General features: G+C 40.5%; 1 protein-coding gene across 1 annotated transcript in view; it reads left to right on the top strand.

Annotated features, from left to right (window-relative positions):
- Positions 1–19,390, top strand: part of KIF5C (kinesin family member 5C) — a 76,881-nt gene that overhangs the window by 26,606 nt on the left and 30,885 nt on the right. Inside the window, exons 2-10 of the mRNA XM_071746388.1 lie at positions 177–267; positions 3,114–3,187; positions 6,285–6,389; positions 9,513–9,561; positions 10,384–10,439; positions 11,424–11,511; positions 13,309–13,433; positions 15,073–15,177; positions 15,526–15,674. Of these exons, the coding sequence (XP_071602489.1) occupies positions 177–267; positions 3,114–3,187; positions 6,285–6,389; positions 9,513–9,561; positions 10,384–10,439; positions 11,424–11,511; positions 13,309–13,433; positions 15,073–15,177; positions 15,526–15,674 (842 nt within the window). The remainder of the gene's footprint in view (positions 1–176; positions 268–3,113; positions 3,188–6,284; positions 6,390–9,512; positions 9,562–10,383; positions 10,440–11,423; positions 11,512–13,308; positions 13,434–15,072; positions 15,178–15,525; positions 15,675–19,390) is intronic.

Below are 19,390 nucleotides of genomic sequence, written 5' to 3'. Positions count from 1 at the left end.
AGATGGTTTTGGAGCACGTGAGATGTCACATCTGTTTAGTCAACAAAATATTGTCATCTCCATTGCAGGGAATGGCTGCTTCTGTAGGAAATTCTGCATTTCAGGATGGTGATAAATTGGGTCTATAAACTGTTTTAACTGTTCTTTATCTTACAGAGTTTTTCTTTTGTTTCCAGCAAGGGAAGCCCTATGTCTTTGATAGAGTGTTACCTCCCAACACAACCCAGGAACAAGTTTATAATGCCTGTGCCAAGCAGATTGTTAAAGGTAGGTGTTAATCTTCTTTTATTTCTCCTTTGAGGGAGGGAAAAAGATGTCTCCCAGTCCCCTCAAGCTATTTAAAGACAGGATAATAAATATTTAAATGTCTGCATGGGAGTTCAGTAATTAGTAATTCCAGACATTTCCTTTTTTAAAGACTTGCCTGTGTAAATAAAACCAAACCAAACAAAAATTTAAATACACAAACAAACAAACAAGAGCTGAAAGAGCTGCAGTAGTTGTTCCTCACTTTCTGCTTGTGTGTGACTGTTATTCCACACAAATATTTGCTTTTTGTGGTATGTGATAAGCAACAAAAAGCATCTTCATGCAGTGGGAAGGTGTTTAGTACAGGCTGAGTGTGGAATCTGTGGATGGAAGGGTGGATCATTCAAGGAAAATGTAGAAGACACTGGTTTTGTGGCTGCTTTGTGTGCAGATGGCTTGCATTTAAAATGAGAACACAAGTGCCTGTGGATAGCACTCTGTTTAAAACAAAACCTTCCTAAACTGTTGAAATGTCAAGATTTTAACTTGAGACTCAAACATTTTGGGATGTGATTTAATTGTCTCCCATCCTTCCCTCACCTCCCAAACCACCCTCAGGCCTCCTACTTGGTTCTGGTGCTGGAAAATCCATCTGTGATGGGATTACAACTCCTACAGCATCTCAGGGCTTACCTGTAGCACCTGATCTTGTTGTTCCATGGCCCTCTGTGCAGTCCCTGTGCCCCTCAAGATTTACTCCTCAGTTTTTGCTTTTAAATCCAAGTGTGTGGTCACTGGGAGTGGTGTCAGAGTTGTGCTTCCATAGCAGTGCAAGGCTGCTTGTGGCATTGGGGTGGCATTTGGGGTTGCTCAGAGGTGCAGAAGGCACTGAAGCAGTGCTGGAAGGACTCAGTGGTGGTGGAGGCATGGAGATGGATTTTTTGAGAGCTTGTGTGTCTGCTGGTGGGGAGAGGCCCCTGCAGACCCTGGATTCTCTTCTGGATGAAATTGTTGGGCTCACCTGGAGAGCCTGGAGCAAACCACCACTTGTGTAGTGTAGATGATTGGGGGTGAGGACCAGAAGCTGAATTGTTTGATGCTGGAGGGAGGAAATGAGTCCTCTTAAGACTTGAGTTGCCTCCTCTCAGCAGGAAGGCTAATTACAGCAATTCTGACTTCAGAGGGGTAAACCTTTCATAAAAACTGGAGGGCTTGGAGTTGCAGAGCTTAGAAATCATTAGTTCAGGCTGCTGACACACCAGGCAACTTTTGGCAGTTTGGGGAATTGTTTCAGTGCTACAGTGTGTGCTAAGAGAGGCAGCATCTTGCTGTTTGTAGCCTTGTGAAGGGTTTTTATATCCCCCATGGAAATTGGGCTCCTCTGAAAGTGGTGAGAGAAATAAATCCCTGTTTGAAAGCAATTTGGAAGAGCTAAGCCAGTAACTAAGTTTTTTTCACCAATGAAACAGAAAGGCAGAGACTTTCCTGTTTGAAAATGAAGTTCAAACCTATTTTTGCATGTGTATTATGTATTAACTTCAGCCTTCTGGATAACTTGGAAGGCAAGTGTGGTGTGGGGGAAGGGTGTAAAAAGAAGGAAAAGAGAAATGGGGAAAAGAGAGAAAAGAGAAAGAAAAAGGGAGAGTGATGGGAAGGGAGAAAAAGGATGGAGAGGGGACTGTAAGATAGGGTGGGATGCAGGGAGAGCACAGCATTACTGGAGTGATGTCCTTCAGCTCTGGGCTTGCATTTCCTTACATTTCATTTCCAATTTAAAGCCTAATGAAGTGAAGAATGTGAAATGGACTGGCTGTTTCTGGTAGTCTGGACCAATGTCATTTTCTTCATAGAAATGCAAGCTGAGTTCATGACAACGTGGAGCACTATTTAAATCTTTGAGCCTTTTTCTGAGAGCTTCTCAAGGTTCCCATTTGTTACCAGATTTCATTAGACCCCCATGAAAAGGCTGGTGGTTGATTATTACAGAAAATGCCAGCTGGCCAGAGAGTCTCTAAAACAATGGTTGTAATAAGTATGTTAACAATAAGAATGATCTAAATGAGTTTTTTTTTCACTAAAGCAGAAATGGGAATAGGTTTAAGTAAACCTCTCAAGGACTATATAAGTATTTCACATTCCATACATGAGAAACAGGAGAAACAAGGAATATTTTAAGAGGAGGAGAAGAAATTTGTGTTTTACATCAGTTTGTGGTGGGGTGGGCACTGAGGTGGTTTTTGTCCAAGTTGCTTTCAGGGGCACAAGTGCCAGTTTGGGGGGGATCCTCACTGGGACACATCACAAGGTTGGAAACTTGGGTTTGCCCTTTTTTTGCTGAGAAGAAAATTTATTAAATCAGAAAGGAAACGACAGAGTGTGATTGCCACCACTTTTGCTTTGCTTCCCATTGCTCCCCATGACAGAAAACAGCTTCATCTTCTCAATCTGGATCTCTATGCAGATTCTGCATCTTCCCTTACATTGAGAGGGGAATATATAATGGCCCAAGCTATTATATATAGCTGTGAGCACATGTGAACATTTGTGTGTCCTGGGAAGAGGAGAAAACTGCTGTAATGATTGCTCTCCCTGGATGGCTTATTGACTTTCTATTTTCTAGTTCCAGAGATTTATTTTTTTTTCCCCAGGAAAGTGAGAGAGATGTCAACAATTCTGTAATTCTATAATTCAGATTCTGTTATGAAATTGGCCTAAGGATAATGAGTTAGGTCATATTTCCCCCATTATTTATTGCCCAAACTATTGTCTAATTGAACTTCAGGGTTGTGGAAGACTTATAAAATGTTGATAATCAAGCCTTAAAACATCAATATTTATTTTAATTGCTTTCCTTCTTCTCGCAGATGTTCTTGAAGGCTACAATGGCACAATCTTTGCTTATGGACAGACATCATCAGGAAAAACCCATACTATGGAGGTACAGTGACAAAATTGATGCAGTTTAGTAGCAGCAGTAGGATGAGATGTACCAATTACCTGAACAAGGCAGCTATCTGGAGCACTCAGCTGTGAGTGACATATAAAAAGAGATCTGGGCATGTTTAGCTTCTACTGCCTTTTAAGCTGTAGTTTTTCTTTCAATGTGGAGTTTTTTTCAAGGGATGTCTACAGATTCCTTGCTCAGCTAACAAATGGTGAGTGAAAAATACCAAGGATAGCTTCTCCACCTGCCTCAGAACACTTGAGGTGTATTGTGTGTCTTTGAAAGGATTGGAGTGAGATTTGTTAAGCCCCAAAGGAAAAAAAGAAATAAGGGTCTGCAGAGTTCCCCTTGCATGCAGGATTATCAAAATCAGGCCTTGGTTATTAGTTTTCTTATTTGCACTCCCCTGCTGGGAATACCACTCTTGCAGCACGAGTTTGAGAATTGTTGCTTTGGAGGAGGAAAATAACAAATTCTACCAAATTCCAGTGGCTGAAGTGCTGAGTCTGTTCATATTTCTGCTAAATGAAGTGTCACAGTGTAGGTTTTCTCCTGTGTGTGCTTAGTTTTGGTTTTTGTTTTTTTTTTTTCCACCTGTTTGGTCAGGAGACATTCAGATATTTTATGCTCTTGCTAAAAAATGAGGGTGATTCAAGCATTTAATCCCCACAGAGGATTGTTCCATCACAGTGCTTAACAACCTTGATGTCTGTGTCTTGGAACATTTCAGTCCAACCAGTGGCTTTAAACAGGAGGTTTAGAGCAAAGTTTTGCTAAATGGAATGAAAAAAAATCTGCTTTCATTTGTCTAACAGCATCAGATGGGTTTGCTAGATGATAACATCAGGTGACCTACCTAAGCAGAAGGTTAAAGGAGCAGGAAACCAATATTCTCTGGAGCCAGCAGGCCCTGGTGAAATTGCTCTTCAGTTGCCAGAGTTGCTCCTTTCCTGGAGGACAGAGGAGAACTGATGCCTCCTGTCTAATTAAGTCTGTCCTTGTGAGGATGGGGGAAATCACCAGCTCAGCCCTCACAGATGGCACAATAGCTGAGTAATCCACCAGCTCTGAATGTAATTAAATCAAAATGTCTGCAGGGCTTGAGCTGGTGCTTCCACATGGCACTGGGAAAGATCTTTTAAAGCCAATTTATATTCAGAATTACAAGCTGTGATAAAGGGAATGACTGCAGAAAAATGGCTGTTTTACTTCTTTAATGAAGAAAGAGCTGTCATTCTAAAGTGGAATCAAATCCATATTCAGTTTTAATCCCCCTTTTAACTGAACATCCTCTTGTAAAATTGCTAAAGTGTGTTGTGGAAGGAAAAAAGAGTCTGAAGTTGAAGAAATAGTAAATCCTCTTGGTAAAGCTGTTATGGAGGATTTTCTGTGAAATGGGAAATGCTTCAGGTTGTTAGTGTTAAGCTGAAACAGGACATGGTAGTATAATACAGGCAGTGTAGGCTTTCTGACATACCCAAGTCTTTCTCTGCTAGATAAAACATTTGCCAACCTGTATAGCAGGATATAACCAAAACCTTCTTAAAATGAAATATTTGCCCATAAGTGAATATTGATGGGCTTTGACCCTATAATAGCATTTTCAGTAGTGGCCCCCCCCAGTTTGTGGTTGTCAACATCCCAAAATAGACCAGCACTGTCTCAAATGTTAAACTTCTTTAGCTGCTGCCTGCCTGCTAGTTTTAAATGTGGAAATGAATATTCTGATTAAAAGGAGAGGCTTTAATGAGCAGAGGGCTCTGCCCAGGTACTTTTTGGGGTAGCTTAGTAACTGCAGTGTCAGCATGGCTGCAGAAGCACATTCCTTCAAACTTTCTGAGGCTAAATGTTAAATTTCCTTTATTTTAGGTTGATCCTTACAAGCTGATTGTCATTTCACCAGCTTTAGCATAAAGGAAGCAGTGTCTAGATGGGTGTACTAATAAAGGCAGGGAAAGCTGGAGAACAGGTCAATGTGACCCACAAGTCATTCACAAACTCAACACATGTGCATGTATGTTTTTCTTCCTATTTTGCTAAAAGTTTTTGGTGAATAATAATTTTTAGCAAGTACAGATCAAACCTGAGTTCCTATCATTTGGACTTTGTATGACCAGCCACTGTATTTTTGAAGAAAAATAAAATTCCCTGGGCAGTATTTGGAATAAGATCATTTCTTGTCAGGTTGGATGGGGCTTTGAACAACCTGATCCCTGCCCACAGCAGAGGGTTGGCATGAGGTGATCTTTAAAATCCCTTCCAACCCCAACCAGCCTGGGATTTTGTGATAATACTTGGACAAAGATATATTCCAGAGGTGTATCAGAATTTCTAGATGCTGTGTTCTGAGTCTGGAGTTTTATGAGTACTGAGTTGCTATTGCACATTTAAGCAGGTTCATAAAACCTCTGGAAAATGCAACACTGTAGTCAGAAAAAGGTTTTATTTTCAGTGTGCATTTCTATTCAGTTTTCAGATGGTGTTAACTTTCCTGGACGTGGCTGGCATTTTCAATCAGAGGAGCCAGGCAGGCAGGGGAAGTGTTTTTATTTAATATTCAGTTCTTGAAAGACCAGAGGAAGGTAGTTGTGCAAATGGGGAACAGTGGTGTTTGTAAGGCACAGTGCACTGGCACCAGGCCCAGGGAGCTCAGAATATATTACTCTAATCCTCAAATCCCTGCAACCCAGATTTCCTTTTAGCCTTCTAGCATAGTGGTGAAAAGAGAAACAAAATGCTTCCATGCTGCTTCTTTCTGACACCTTTCCAAATACCAGGTTTAACTGGGAGGGCTGTAATTTGTATTTTTGTGTTTCTTTGTCTGTCTTCATTTGGGGAGTGAGGAGTCATTATCAGCAGGACACACACAGAGCACATGGCAGGAGCTGACAAAACTCTGTCAGGCAAAGAGTGCTCACACATCCCATCCTTCTGCCTCCTTTTCTGGACATTTTCCTCAAGGAAATCCCCCCCAAGAGCAGAAGGAGATTTCACAGGGACCCACTGGAGGAGGTTGTGTTTGGCCAAGGCTTTCTCCTCTCTTGTGCCTGAGCAAGGCTTTCCAAGTTACAGGTGGGTTTTGTGTCCACAGGGCAAGCTGCATGACCCTCAGCTCATGGGAATCATTCCAAGAATTGCACATGACATCTTTGATCACATCTATTCCATGGATGAAAACCTGGAGTTTCATATAAAGGTAAATTCAGCATGACATGTGATGTTAATGGGCAGGAGAAGGCTGAGCTGGGTGGGAAGCTGTGTTTGTGTTGGAGCATCCTCCTGCAGAAGTTTTCCTTTCTCCCTTTTATAACTGAAACCCCACTACTTCCCTGAGGACATGTAGTAGAAATAACCCAATAAAGTTATTGGCCTTTTAGAGAAGCTTTTTTGAGTCTGTTTCCAGCTCAGGGTTGCTAATGCATTGACTGCAAACTCAAACACTTACACAGGGATTCCTAGAGGTGGTGGACAAAGTCTCCAGTTGGAAAACCAGCTACCATGTTTTTCCATGATCCCAGCTACATGATCTCTCAAATATTTTTGACAGACATTTAATTCCTCCTTGGGAGCTCTCAGCTGTGGCAGAGTTGGGGGTCAGGGTACAAGGTTTTTTTGTTAAGTGGACATTACACCATGGACTGCAGGAAAAGGGGGTGCTCCTCTGTGCCATCCCTTCCCAAAACACACCAGCTGTACCTACACAGCTTCAATAAAGTTGAGGAAAATATAAGTTCAATAAAGGAGCTGAGCACAAGGAGATTCTGAAAACACTGTCCCTGCTGCTGTGCCCAGGTGATGGGCTCTGAAAATCATAGAATCATAGAATTAGCTGGGTTGGAAGGGACCTCAGAGATCATCAAGTCCAACCCTTGACCCACCGGTGCGGTTGCTAGACCATGGCACTGAGTGCCACATCCAGGCTCTTTTTAAATGTCTCTAGGGATGAAGAATCCACCACCTCACCGGGCAGTCCATTCCAGTGTCTGATCACCCTCTCCGTAAAAAAATTCTTTCTGATATCCAGCCTAAATCTCCCCTGGCACAACTTTAGACTGTGTCCTCTTGTCTTGTTGAAAGTCGTCTGGGAAAAGAGCCCAACCCCCCCCTGGCTCCAACCTCCTTTCAGGGAGTTGTAGAGAGCGACGAGGTCTCCCCTGAGCCTCCTCTTCTTCAGGCTGAACAGCTCCAGCTCCCTCAGCCTCTCTTCATAGGGCCTGTGCTCGAGTCCCTTCACCAGCCTGGTTGCCCTCCTTTGGACCTGTTCCAGGACCTCGATATCCTTCCTGAACTGAGGGGCCCAGAACTGGACACAGTACTCGAGGTGTGGCCTCACCAGGGCTGAGCACAGGGGCAGAATCACTGAAAATGGTGGCCTCTTCTCTGCCCATCTTGTGTCTAAAAGTTGGAGATGAGTGACAATCAGTGCTGCTTGTGTGAAAACCTTTGAAAAGTTTCTGAGGGTACCTCTATATTTTATTCTTTTGTCCCAAGCTGAAAACAAGTGCAGAGATCTTCAGAGAACTTTAAGTTAAAGATCTTCTGGGAGGACTGTGTCATTTTGGCTGGAGAACCTTATCACAGCAGTGCCTGCTTGGGGGTGTGCTCAAAGTAGCAGCAGTACAAACAAACCATCAAATAGTTCAATATATATACAAATAAATACAATATATATACAAATAAATAATATCTTAAGTACAAAATATTGATCCCTTAAGAAGAAACACCTCTGAATTCTCATAGGAATGGCTTCCACAGGACTGACACTGATTTCTTTTCATCATCTCTGAAGCTCTCCTGTGGCTGTTGCTATCCTACATGATAACATTTGGATACCAGCAGATGGGGTCCCCCTTGTCCAAGGGAGTAAATTCCTGTCCCAGCAGAAGATTATCTCAGGATAAATCATGTTCTGCCTGAGCTGTTGCAGTGGTTTCCTATCAGAGTTGACACTTATGAAGATCTTCACAGAAAAGCTGCCTAAACAGCAGTGAATGAGTGAGTGAATGTACAAGGAGCTGTCATGGAGAGAAATGCATATTCTGGCATTGACAGCAAGAATTTAACCAAACTGTCACATTCTTTTAATAACTCAGCCAACACTGAAAATTAATATCATTTCCTTTCTCTCCCTTTCTAGTAGAGCCTCGCTTAGAATAAGGAGAACTTGGAGTCTCCTCTGTGTGTTGGTGCTCAGTGGTGTTAAGAGGATGGTACAAAGGCTCTGAGATGAGTCTGGGTGAACCAGATTAAAAAATGAGCTGGTCCAAGGGATGGTTTTAAAGGATGTCCAAGGGGACACAGGTGAAGGAAATGCACAAAACAAAGCACCTCTGTATTTGCTGGCAGTTGTCACATAGGAAGATCAATTCATTAGCCTAAAAAAAACAGGTATAATTTACTTTTCACATGAGAGAAAATGATACTTTCCTAAATAGGTAGAATTTCCTGATATCTAGAATGTAGTCTTCTAGTGTTCTACCTAAATAAGCCCTGGAAAAAGATTATTTAGGGTATGGCTAGGCAGCACCCCCCTAGAACATTCCTGTTTGCTTCTCTGAGTCAAATACTTTTTTATTTAGAGTCACTCATAATTGAGTGTCTCACTCATAGTTTAGAGTCACTCTGAAGAAACAGCTCCAAGCTTTGCAGAACATGGAGTGGGATTTATGTCATGGAAATAGAGGGAGTTAACAAGGAGCTGGAAGTGACTCCAGTTCTCATTTACAAAAAAAAAAAAAAATCACCTGATGTTTTGAATTTTTTTAAAGGATCGTTGCCTCTCTCTTTGCTACAGAAAAACTGATTTTCAGTTTCTTCTATGGGACTTAAGACAGAATTTTTACACAGGCCTCATTTAAGAGTTTAACATATATTGCTTAGGCTTAAGTAATGTGGATGTTGAACACTGAAGGTGCTGGCTGCTTTTGTGCTGCCAACATCAATATTCTTCTTCCAGCTGTTAAAATTTATCCTCCTTATAATGCAGCTGCACTGTTATGATACCAGCTGAGTTGATCTGATTCTGCTCAATATTTTTGTCAATTTTGCCTACTTAAAAAAAACCAGATGAAGATAAGAATTGTCTGAAGTGGGGTTTGTGTGCTCTCTGATGAATTGCTGATAAATGGAGGAAGCACAATGAGTTGTAAATCATTAAAAATACAACAATGTTCAGATGAAAGATGTGATTCAAGCTGTGTGGGAGGTGGATTTGGTTTTTACCTTGCTGCTTTTTGTTTTGACAGACACAGAAGTGCAGGTACAAAGGGTTTTAAGTTGCCAGATTTTAAATCTGTAATGTTTCTGATTACTCAATTAGGTTTCCTACTTTGAGATATATTTGGACAAAATAAGGGACCTACTTGATGGTAAGTTCTGCATTTCTGGTGGGACTAAGTGGTGCTTGGCTTGGCACAGTGCTTTGACCTGATGCTAGAGGGGAAACACTTTTTTTGAGAGTATTTAAATTTAAACTGTGTGGCTGGGTTTGTGAAAGAGAACCTTGGAGTTTAAATTATCTGATCTCTGTCTCTTGTGCACCTACCTCTGTAGTGCTCTAAATCAATGAGAACAGAGAATTTTACAGATTTTGAGGCATGCCTGAGCCTCATTGGCAATGTATATTCTTAAAGTGAAACTAATTAAAAAATATACAGTGTTCTGTTGAGGTTTTTTGGTTAAATTTAGAATATATTCAGCATACTCCTTGCTTGGCTTCTGCTAGGCAGAGTTGCCTCTCAGTGCATGTGTCTGTAAATGTGTGCTGTATCTTAAGGAATATGGGAATTGTCTGAAGGCAGAGAAACTTATGGTAACACAAACCCAAGAATTCTGTGACTTCCAATGTATTTTTTTGTTTCTTTTTTTTTGTTTCGTGGCTGCTTTGGTAAAATCCAACTTGGTCCGTGTTTATTTTATAAATCCAGCTTGGTCTGTGTTAATTTTATTAATCCAAGCAACAAACAAAAGCTCTCATGCCATGAAGTTGGCTCTAAAGAAACAGCTCCAAGCTCTGCAGAACACGGAGTGGGATTTAAATCATGGAAATGTAGGGAGTTAACAAGGAGCTGGAAGTGACTCCAGCTCTCATTTACAAATATAATGCAGTCATGGTGTTTGTCTGTCCTGTCTGTAGCTGACACATTATTACCCCTGGATTTACTCCTTGTGATCTCCTTCTTTTTTTCTAGTGTCAAAGACAAACCTCGCTGTACATGAAGATAAAAACAGAGTCCCATATGTTAAGGTACAAGGAGAACTTGATGCTTCTTTTTGCATTCTTTTTCAAACGTGCATTTATTTACACATTTCCATTTGCATCCCAGAGCTTTTGCTGAGATGATTCAACTCATGTTCCCACTTTTGCATGTTCAAGTAGTTCTGGTGTCAGGATTTAAACAGTTTCTTGAAATATTAATGGTTTTGAATCATGTTTGTTTATTTTCCTGACAGAGAACATTTACATTTTGTTAACATGGTGTTGAGTATCAGTATTTCTAGTTCATACTGGATAGGAAAGAGAACCTCTTGAAACATTTTCTTCTCTACTATTTTATTGCATAGATGCTGTCATCTTGTAGTATTTTAGAACAGATTTGTTGGGTCAGGACTTTGTTTATGAGTTCCTGGGCCCTCACTTAACTGTGGTATATTTGTTACTAAAATATGTGTGCCTTAATGATACACATATAATTGATAAAATTATATTTAAAATAAGATTTAGATTTAAATTATATTTAAGTATATTAAAGTATATATTTATATATTAAAGTATATATAAAGTATATGTATATTAAAGTATATATTTATATTAAAGTATATAAAATTCCTTCAGTAATATTGCATGGAGGCAGAGAACAAAGGGTATGCATCTTGTCTGGGAGCTCAGGAGTGAAAAACTAATTTGGATATGTAATCTAATCCCCATGAGTAACAGGAATACACCTGAATATACAATCCATACTTGCTAGGTACAGAAATCCTCTTTTGTCTGCTTGGATTTGAGCAAGTCTTTAATTGCATGAGAGGAAATTGTCTCCCAAGTTCTCCTGTGGATTCCTCCTGGAGGTCACTCAAAGGCACATTTTTGGTCCATTGCCTTGCTAAGGATCATGCTGGATGTTGATGGTTCTTCTAATTATTTTGTTCATCAATTATTCTCCCTGATGGAATTCTGAGTATGAGAATTTTTCTTCCTCATTTTTTCTGTGTTCATCTTGTGTGTCTCTAGGGTTGTACAGAAAGATTTGTATCTAGTCCTGAAGAAGTTTTGGATGTCATTGATGAAGGGAAAGCAAATCGTCATGTAGCTGTGACAAGTAAGCAGCCTGGGGAAGCTTTTCTGGCTATAAAGTTGGGGTGGTTGGAGCTCCTGGTGACATCTTGGTTCTTTGTGAGTCAGTTCTGTGAACACTGTAGTGCTGCACAAATTATAATGCTGGAAAATCAGTCAAGCTTTACTTTTTCCCCCCTGCTTCACTGCAAGCAGAAATCTTCATTTACTGCTTCAGCTTTGAGAGCACCTGGATTGAACCCGTGCACTAAACAGTGTTGTTACCTATAATGCAGGTATTTTGAAATGAGGTGTAACTGAAGCTATGTACATACATTTTTCTCTGTGCTGCAAGTCAAGAATTGGAGCAATTCACTGGTCAGAAGTCAAGCAAAGGCTGCAGAGCAATTATCAGCCTTTGCCTGTTTATCTCTTCCCAGTTATCCCAGTGAAGCAGGGACTGGGGCTGGGTTCCAGTGATGGCAAAGCAAACAAGCCCTCCTGAATTAAAAAAAACAACATAATAATGGTTTCAGCCTGGGCCAGATTTGCTGACAGTGTGTTGCCTGCAGCCTCCCAGCATTACAGGCATAAAAAGGGCTGCTTCCCAGTTTTTTCTGCATCATGTCTTTGCTGCAAGCAGTGAACTTGGCAGAACCTCAGCTTCTAACTATTGCTTGGGTAGGAGAGGTTTTTGGGTGAGGTTTTTGTTTTGGTTTGTTGTGGTTTTATTTTTTGGTGAAATTTAATCTTCTCTTTTTTTATCATGCACTGGGTAATCTCTCTCTACCATGTCTCTTCCTTCTTGCTTTGGTAAATCCTGTTTTGCTTTAGCCTTCCCATGGCTTTCTCATCATAGAAAAGCATCCTCCTTTTTCTGAGTAATGTTTCCTCCCATTGCTTCTTCTCTTCATGAAACAAAAATCCAAATATTCCTTTTGCTGTTGCATTTAGTGCACCCAGAAAAGCTCTGACAAAAGTTGAGAGGGAATGAATTTTACCCAGACTGCAGTGGTGAGGAGCAAATTTGGAAATGTTACTGAAAAAACTGAGTTGGGAGATGGTGGAGAAAAAGGGGATTTAGAGGAATATAAACCTTGCTGAGAATGTGGGAAAGGTGGTGGTAACAGAGCAAATAAATAAACCATGAAAAAGTGGTTTAAAGATTCTTAATATTTTCTTTTGGCTACTTTAATATGATTGCAATCCAACTTCAAATAAGTAGAAGCTGAAACTTCAGCTACTGCCTGGATGAAGGAGGATTCTTAGCTATATAAGCCACAAAAACAATTCTGAAATTTGAATTTAAATAGTGTGGTTTTGATGACAACTTTTGCTAAAGTGTTGAGAAATCTCCTCACACAATTGGCACTGAGACCTGCCCAACTTTTTATTGCAATTATTATTGCTTCTCTTGAAATTCTCTTTCTCACCTCAAAATTATGTCTCTGCCCAGGATGCTGAACACACATCCTCATTTAATTCTCTAAGTAGTGTCTGGTACAGCAGTTTTTTATATGAGCTGTCTATACTCATGAGGAAGGATAAAAGGAGAGAACATTTATTTCTTATTGTATCTGTGTAATATTATTTTATTATTCTTATGCTGTAATTTTTGTTTGCTGTTTTTTACTATCTCTGGTCAAATTTTATTGCTTCAGGGGGAAAAGAAACTTTCAAAAAAGAAAGAAGGAGAGGAAAAAAAAGGTTTTTTTCCTCAAGCCTGTCTTTTATTGTGGATGCAGTAAATTTGGTGATGTTGGGAGAAAGTAGGAGCTGTCAGTAGAGTGCTCTGGCTTTAAAGACATTGAAACAAACCCTTTCAAATGTGATTCCTCTGCAGATATGAATGAACACAGCTCTAGGAGCCACAGTATCTTCCTCATTAATATTAAACAAGAGAATGTGGAAACTGAGAAAAAACTCAGTGGAAAGCTTTACCTGGTGGACTTGGCTGGAAGTGAGAAGGTAATCTGCCCTTTTTGCAAAGCTTATCTTTAGATAAGGCTTAACTTAGGTCCTAAGTCTTATCTTAGGTGGTCCTAAGTATGAAAATCTTTTGGATTTTTTTACTGTGGGATGGAGGAAAGGAGCCTCTCAGAGCTGTTGGATGAAATGCAACCCCCCCCAAAGTTTGCAATGGATTTTCATTGAACAGTTTCCCATTTGGTTCTGGGTATTTGAGCAAAGTGGTGTAATTTTAATCTAATTTGTCAAATTAGACAGCTTTTTAAATTTGCTGAATTATTTTAATTCAGGTGTGTCCCATTTCTAGGTTTTCTGTAATTATTTCACATATGAGATCAATGAAATAACAGTAGTTAATGCAGTTTTAGAGCTGAAGTCTATTTGAGACTTCCAGAATGACTCTCTTGATTGTGGTGACTATTTCTGCTTTCCAGTACAGAAAAACACTTCCCAGAAAAGAATTTGTATCTATTTACCACAAGGTTAATGGTCTAGAACAGTCCTGCAGTGGGAAAATGTCATTGTTTCCCAGTTCTCATTCTGAAATCTTCTGAAGTGTTCAAATTTGTTGAAGTGTAAATGAAATTTTAAAAAAATTATATAAACCTTGCCATTTTACAACAATATGGAATTCTTTATTCAAGCTGGATCCTTGGTAACTACTGTGCATGCCAAAATAATTACTTGTGGTGAAGCAAAGCCTCTCATTGTGGCCACAGATTTCTTATTTCTTTCTGAAAATGAGAAAACAAAAGAATTTGATGGATAGGCTGGGCAGCTGTCAGGTTGCTCATTGGGACACAGGAGTTGATAATCCATCAGAACCCATTCACCAGAGTAATTGCCCATGTGAATTTCTGTTGTTACCTATAATACAAAATGTTAAATTACAAAGTCATAGTTGAGAAAATTTGTGCCTGAAAATGCTCTGAAAATGACACTTGTGTGATTTCTTACATTTGTTTGGACATGGTAAGAAAAGCTAAAATTAGGGTTTCCTTGGTGATTGTCTTCTTAAAAGATACATTTATGTTTCTTTTTCTGTCATGTGGAATTTTTAGAGGAAAGTACTGCTGCTTTAGGTAGAGAAAAAGATATGGCTATCTACTACTTTTCTGTGCCTTTTCCCACCCACCTAACTTCCCCCAAAGAAGGAGAAAAGACTATAAAACTTTCTTACTGTCTAAAGGAGTTCTGGTCCCAGGGGGGGATCCAGTTTGTGGACCAGCAAACCTTGCAGTCAGGATAAGTCAAGTCACACTCTTTCTGCCCTGATAATCGTGGTCTGTGCAAGCAAAATACAAAGCCAGGGAACTCATTTGGTGGTGAACACTGTGCCATGGAGTGTGCCCTGAGAAAATACCTCTGTGGTGTGGACAGTCTGGGCTTGAGAGTGGTCCCCAAGTGTCCTCAGGAGAGCACCAACTTCCCAGCTCTTCCCTGGACAAAGGAAGGGTCAGTGTGGTCTTACTCTGATGGAAAGGTGGGAGTATTCCAGGCTGCTAGGACAAAAAAATGGTTGTGAAATTCTCATTCATGCTGAGGATAAGCTTGATTTGTTTGTCTTCCAAGAGCATCTTTGATGGTTGTGTTGGTTGCATTGTAGCTGAGCCTGACTGTTGCCTGCTCTCTCTCCTAGGTCAGCAAAACTGGAGCAGAGGGGGCTGTTCTTGATGAAGCTAAAAATATCAATAAGTCTTTGTCTGCTTTAGGCAATGTGATATCTGCCTTGGCAGAAGGAACTGTAAGTAATCCTGTTTTGTGTTGGTGAAGAATGGCTTTTTATCTGTCTGCTTCTTTGCCATGCACATAAAAAAAAAAAAAAAAAAGTCAGCTAACGTTTCAATTCAGAAAGAAGAAAATAACAGCTTTCCAACCACAAACCAGTGACACTTTTGCTGTTCTACTAAAGATAAGCAACTGATTCTCAGTGATTTCACTTGAGTGATCATCCTAGATTAACACAAACACAGCAATGACTCTTCAGGATTGCATGCTTCAAACCCATTCATCCTGTCACTGCTGACTCATGTTCTCTCTCCCTACAACATCATTATTTTAAAAATTTGTTTTTGTCTCTCATTTGGATTAGAAAACCCACGTTCCCTACAGAGACAGCAAAATGACCAGGATACTTCAGGATTCCCTGGGGGGGAACTGCAGAACCACCATTGTGATTTGCTGTTCTCCTTCTGTGTTCAATGAAGCAGAAACAAAGTCAACCCTGATGTTTGGACAGAGGTGGGTCCTGCTCAGCATGGGGCTGGCTGACACTTTCTTGAGCTCTTGGGTGTGTTCTGAGCCAAGTGTTGGAAAGCATGGAGATCATTGTTTTTGGAGTTGTTCAGAAATAGGACTGGAGTTGAGGAAACTGGCTCTTCATTCCCTATTGTACCAGAAAAATCAGTGTTAATGTTGGCACTCCTTAGAAGCTCTGGTACTTTTTCCTGCAGAAAGTACAGTTATTGTATTTTTTTTCAAATTTTATGGGAAGATAATGGTATTGGGCAGTTTTCTCTTGGCTAACTCAGTGGAAAGCATTCAGTTTTCATTTATCTGATGGTGCCTCTTGATGCTGATGTGTCTTCTTGAATGGCATCTCAGGGATTAGTGTTAGGGCTGTAAAACTTATTTTTGACCATCAAGAAAAATGAAGAATAGGGACACAGTGTAATATTGACAACTTTGATAGATTCCCCTGTGGTAGCTCAGGGATGTTTTTATGCCTGAAGAATCTGAACAATTTAGGAACAAGTCCTCAGAAACAAACAAGGATAAAATAAGTGTGGGAGTATTCAGGAAGAAAATTTCTCTTCCATATGTGTTCATTGGCAGTAATCACATGAAATACATTTGGAAAGTGTGCAGAAAGAGGTCAGGCTCATTACACAGTAACTGCTTTTGTTATAACAAAAGAAAACTCTGAAACTTGGGAGAATTACTCATTTTGCTTCATTTATTTAACAGCAGAAAGAAAAAAAATACAAGTTTTGGTTGTTTGAGTCAGAATTTATTTAACAGCTTGTCCAAGACATTACATTTCTCTGTGAACATGGGCTGGTTTCCATCCCACACCATTGTTTGCATCAAAACCCTTGCAGAGTAAAATCACATATAGAAGATTAATCTGACAGTTTTCTATGAAGCCATTGCCCCATTTTTATCCTTTAGTGGGAGCTTTCCTTTGATTGTCATGAGAGAAGATGATCCTTTGAGTGTATTTATATAAAAATAGTTAAAAGTGGAGGACAAACAGCTGCAGGTGGGTGCAGTTCCTCTTAGGGGACTTTTGGGGCTCAGAGCTGCTGCTGCAGCACATTCCCACCTGGCTTTGCCAGGACTTGTCTGAATTTGTCCTGGGATTTGTGGAAGTGGGGAGGGCCCCAGGTAGCTGCAAAAAGCAGAAGTTCCTCTGCTTCTGCTTCCTCTGGTGTGTCCTCTCTATAAGCTGCCCATTTAAATAACAGCAGGAAAAAGTCCCCAGGGGGAACTGGACAGGTCATGGCAGGAAGTTTTTATGGAAAAGAAGGAAGAGGTTGTTACCCTGTCATCAGGCTGAGGGTTGCTGTGGGATTTTAGTTCTCTGTTGTGTGATGAACCTGTGTTTAAGTTATTGAAGATAAAAGTTTCTACTGAAATCCTCTGTGTTACAAAGTGCATCACAGACATTTTCTGTAAATGCAGATATTAAGATGCAGTAATTAAATAGAGTATTAACAACTCTGAAGCCTAATTAGTTGCCTGGTTTCTGTTGATGGTAAAAATTAACTGGTTTGCTAGTTCACAGTTTAAACCTTCCCACATACAATTCTCTGACTGCAGGTGATTTCAGAGGGGTTTGAGTCTTGTACCTCTGCAGAAAACAGAAGAACAGTCCCAAAGTTCCTGTAAATTCCTTCAGGATAAGGCTCCAGGGCAGTAATGCAGCCAGAGGGATGTTTCATTTTAAAGAGCTGAGTAGGTAGTGTGTTGGGTTTCAGTCTGCATGCAGTTATCCTTTGGAGGGAAAAAAAAATGCTTTGGAGGAAAAAAAATGTAAGCACTACAATAGAATAGTTCAGATTGAGGGGATTAAAAAGTAATAGTGTTTTAAAATGGTTTTAATTTTTCAGGCACAGATTTTTGCTTTTGCTTTGTAATGTTTAACAGTGCCCTGGGGATTTGTCCTTGAGGCAGTGTGTTTAGAGGAATGTCAGTTCCCATCTTATTGCAGTTTATTTTCCTCTTGGTTTCATTCCTCTGGTCATTGGTCAAGCCTGCCTTTTGGTTTTGGGGCAAAATGATTTGTAAATCAGCTCTGCACACCCTGACTGGCAGAGCTTGGGGTGATGTGATGGAGCTACCACTTTGCTAGGGAGAGGAACATTGCAAAAATGTTTTTTTCCTGAGGACTGGGATGTCAAACAGCTGGATGCTGTTGGAGAGTGCTTGGTTAGGGTGTATTGTGAGGGATTTGTTTGCTTAAAAGCTGTAGAATTGGTCTGAAAGAAGAAAGGGAAAACAAGCAGGAGAGCTGGGGATGCTCTAGGCTGGCAGAGCAGTGCACAGTCTGCACACACTGTTATTTGTCTGCATTTCAGACAGAAATCTTGCAGGTTATGGGAAATAGTTTCTTTTACAGGCTCTTTGGTTGGGGTGCATCATTTTTCTGATGTGACAGTGGTAAGGGCCTGAACAGCATTCAGGGGAAGGTGTCTGAGTCCTGGGTGATTACTGATTCCTCCATCTTTCCTAGCAAGGAGTTTTATCACCATGAAGATAAAAGTGTTAGGAGTAAAATTCATCTTCATAGGCTCACTTCCACTGATCAACACATTCCTGTGCTCCTCTGTTAGGAGTGGGCTGCTTCCCTCTCTTTCTGCTCCATCTTTTCTTGTGCTTTTAGATTGGGTTTTGTTTCAGTTTCTCCTGCATATTTCATCCATCAGTAGGGTGATGCAGTTGATAAGCTCTATGGTGTGGCATTTTTTCCCCTAGTGCAGTTAAAAGAGTGAAAACTTGAGCCAGGCTTTTGACAGAGACAATAACTACTACAAAAACAATCATGAGGCATCTGCATGTTTTGAAAGTACAGGGATTTTTTGAATTTTCCTAAGGTAATAAAACTCCTCCTTGCCACAAAGTGCACAGGAGCACAGTTTGGAATATGGGATGTAGAGATGGGAGTGTTTTCTTTCTGACAAAGCAAAAGTTTTAGGATTTAAAGGATGTTTTAGCATCATAAAGTGGGAGCTGAGAAGCCAATAATTAAGATCATGTGTCCTCCCCAAAGGAGAGTTTTCCCAAAACCTACAGCTGATTCCTTGCCATGGTTTGGGGTGTTGGTGTTGTAGACTTTGGAGCTGGGTGGGAAGTTGGTCAGTTATTCCTTTATTTAATCTCTATTTGACCTGATACCACTGGAATTATTTGGAGAGACCCCATGTCTGAGCTCTGAAGGCCAAAGATCTGAAGCTTTCTTAATTCATCCTGATCTGTTTGGCTTTCCTTTTTAAATGTGGATTTGCTGGAGGAAGTGCTGTGCATTTTTTTCCTGCTTGCTTGGCATTTTCTGGTGCAATTGTTGAGGTTGAGTTGGAGCTAAGTGACAGCAGTCAGGTGGTGGTGGTTGTCAGAAAGGTTTAAATTTGGGGATTCTTGCCTAGAGAGGCAGTAAGAGGTGAGCCTGCTGGCAGGAGGTTGGGCCCTTCCCCCTGAGAACCTTCCTCAGTCCAACAACACCAGTTGTCTGCTGGTGACCAGCAGTCCTGCTTCCCTTCCTTTGGAATGTGTTTGAAAGCCTTTTTTTGGCTTGCAGGGAGGAGAAGTTTCCATATTTCTGCTTCCCTGTGTTGACATCCTTCATGCTGTGATGCTTCAACTGTGCCTGAGTTTTCCAGGTGCTGTTTAAGGGATGGTTTTTAGGGGATGGAGTCTGTGGTCAGACACTGGTGTGGGGCATTCCAGGGTTGGTAGAA

Source organism: Heliangelus exortis, chromosome 6, assembly GCF_036169615.1.
Source record: "Heliangelus exortis chromosome 6, bHelExo1.hap1, whole genome shotgun sequence".
Lineage (NCBI taxonomy): Eukaryota > Metazoa > Chordata > Aves > Apodiformes > Trochilidae > Heliangelus > Heliangelus exortis.
The sequence above is the reverse complement of the archived record's forward strand: the minus strand, read 5'-3'. Positions and strand labels throughout refer to the sequence as shown.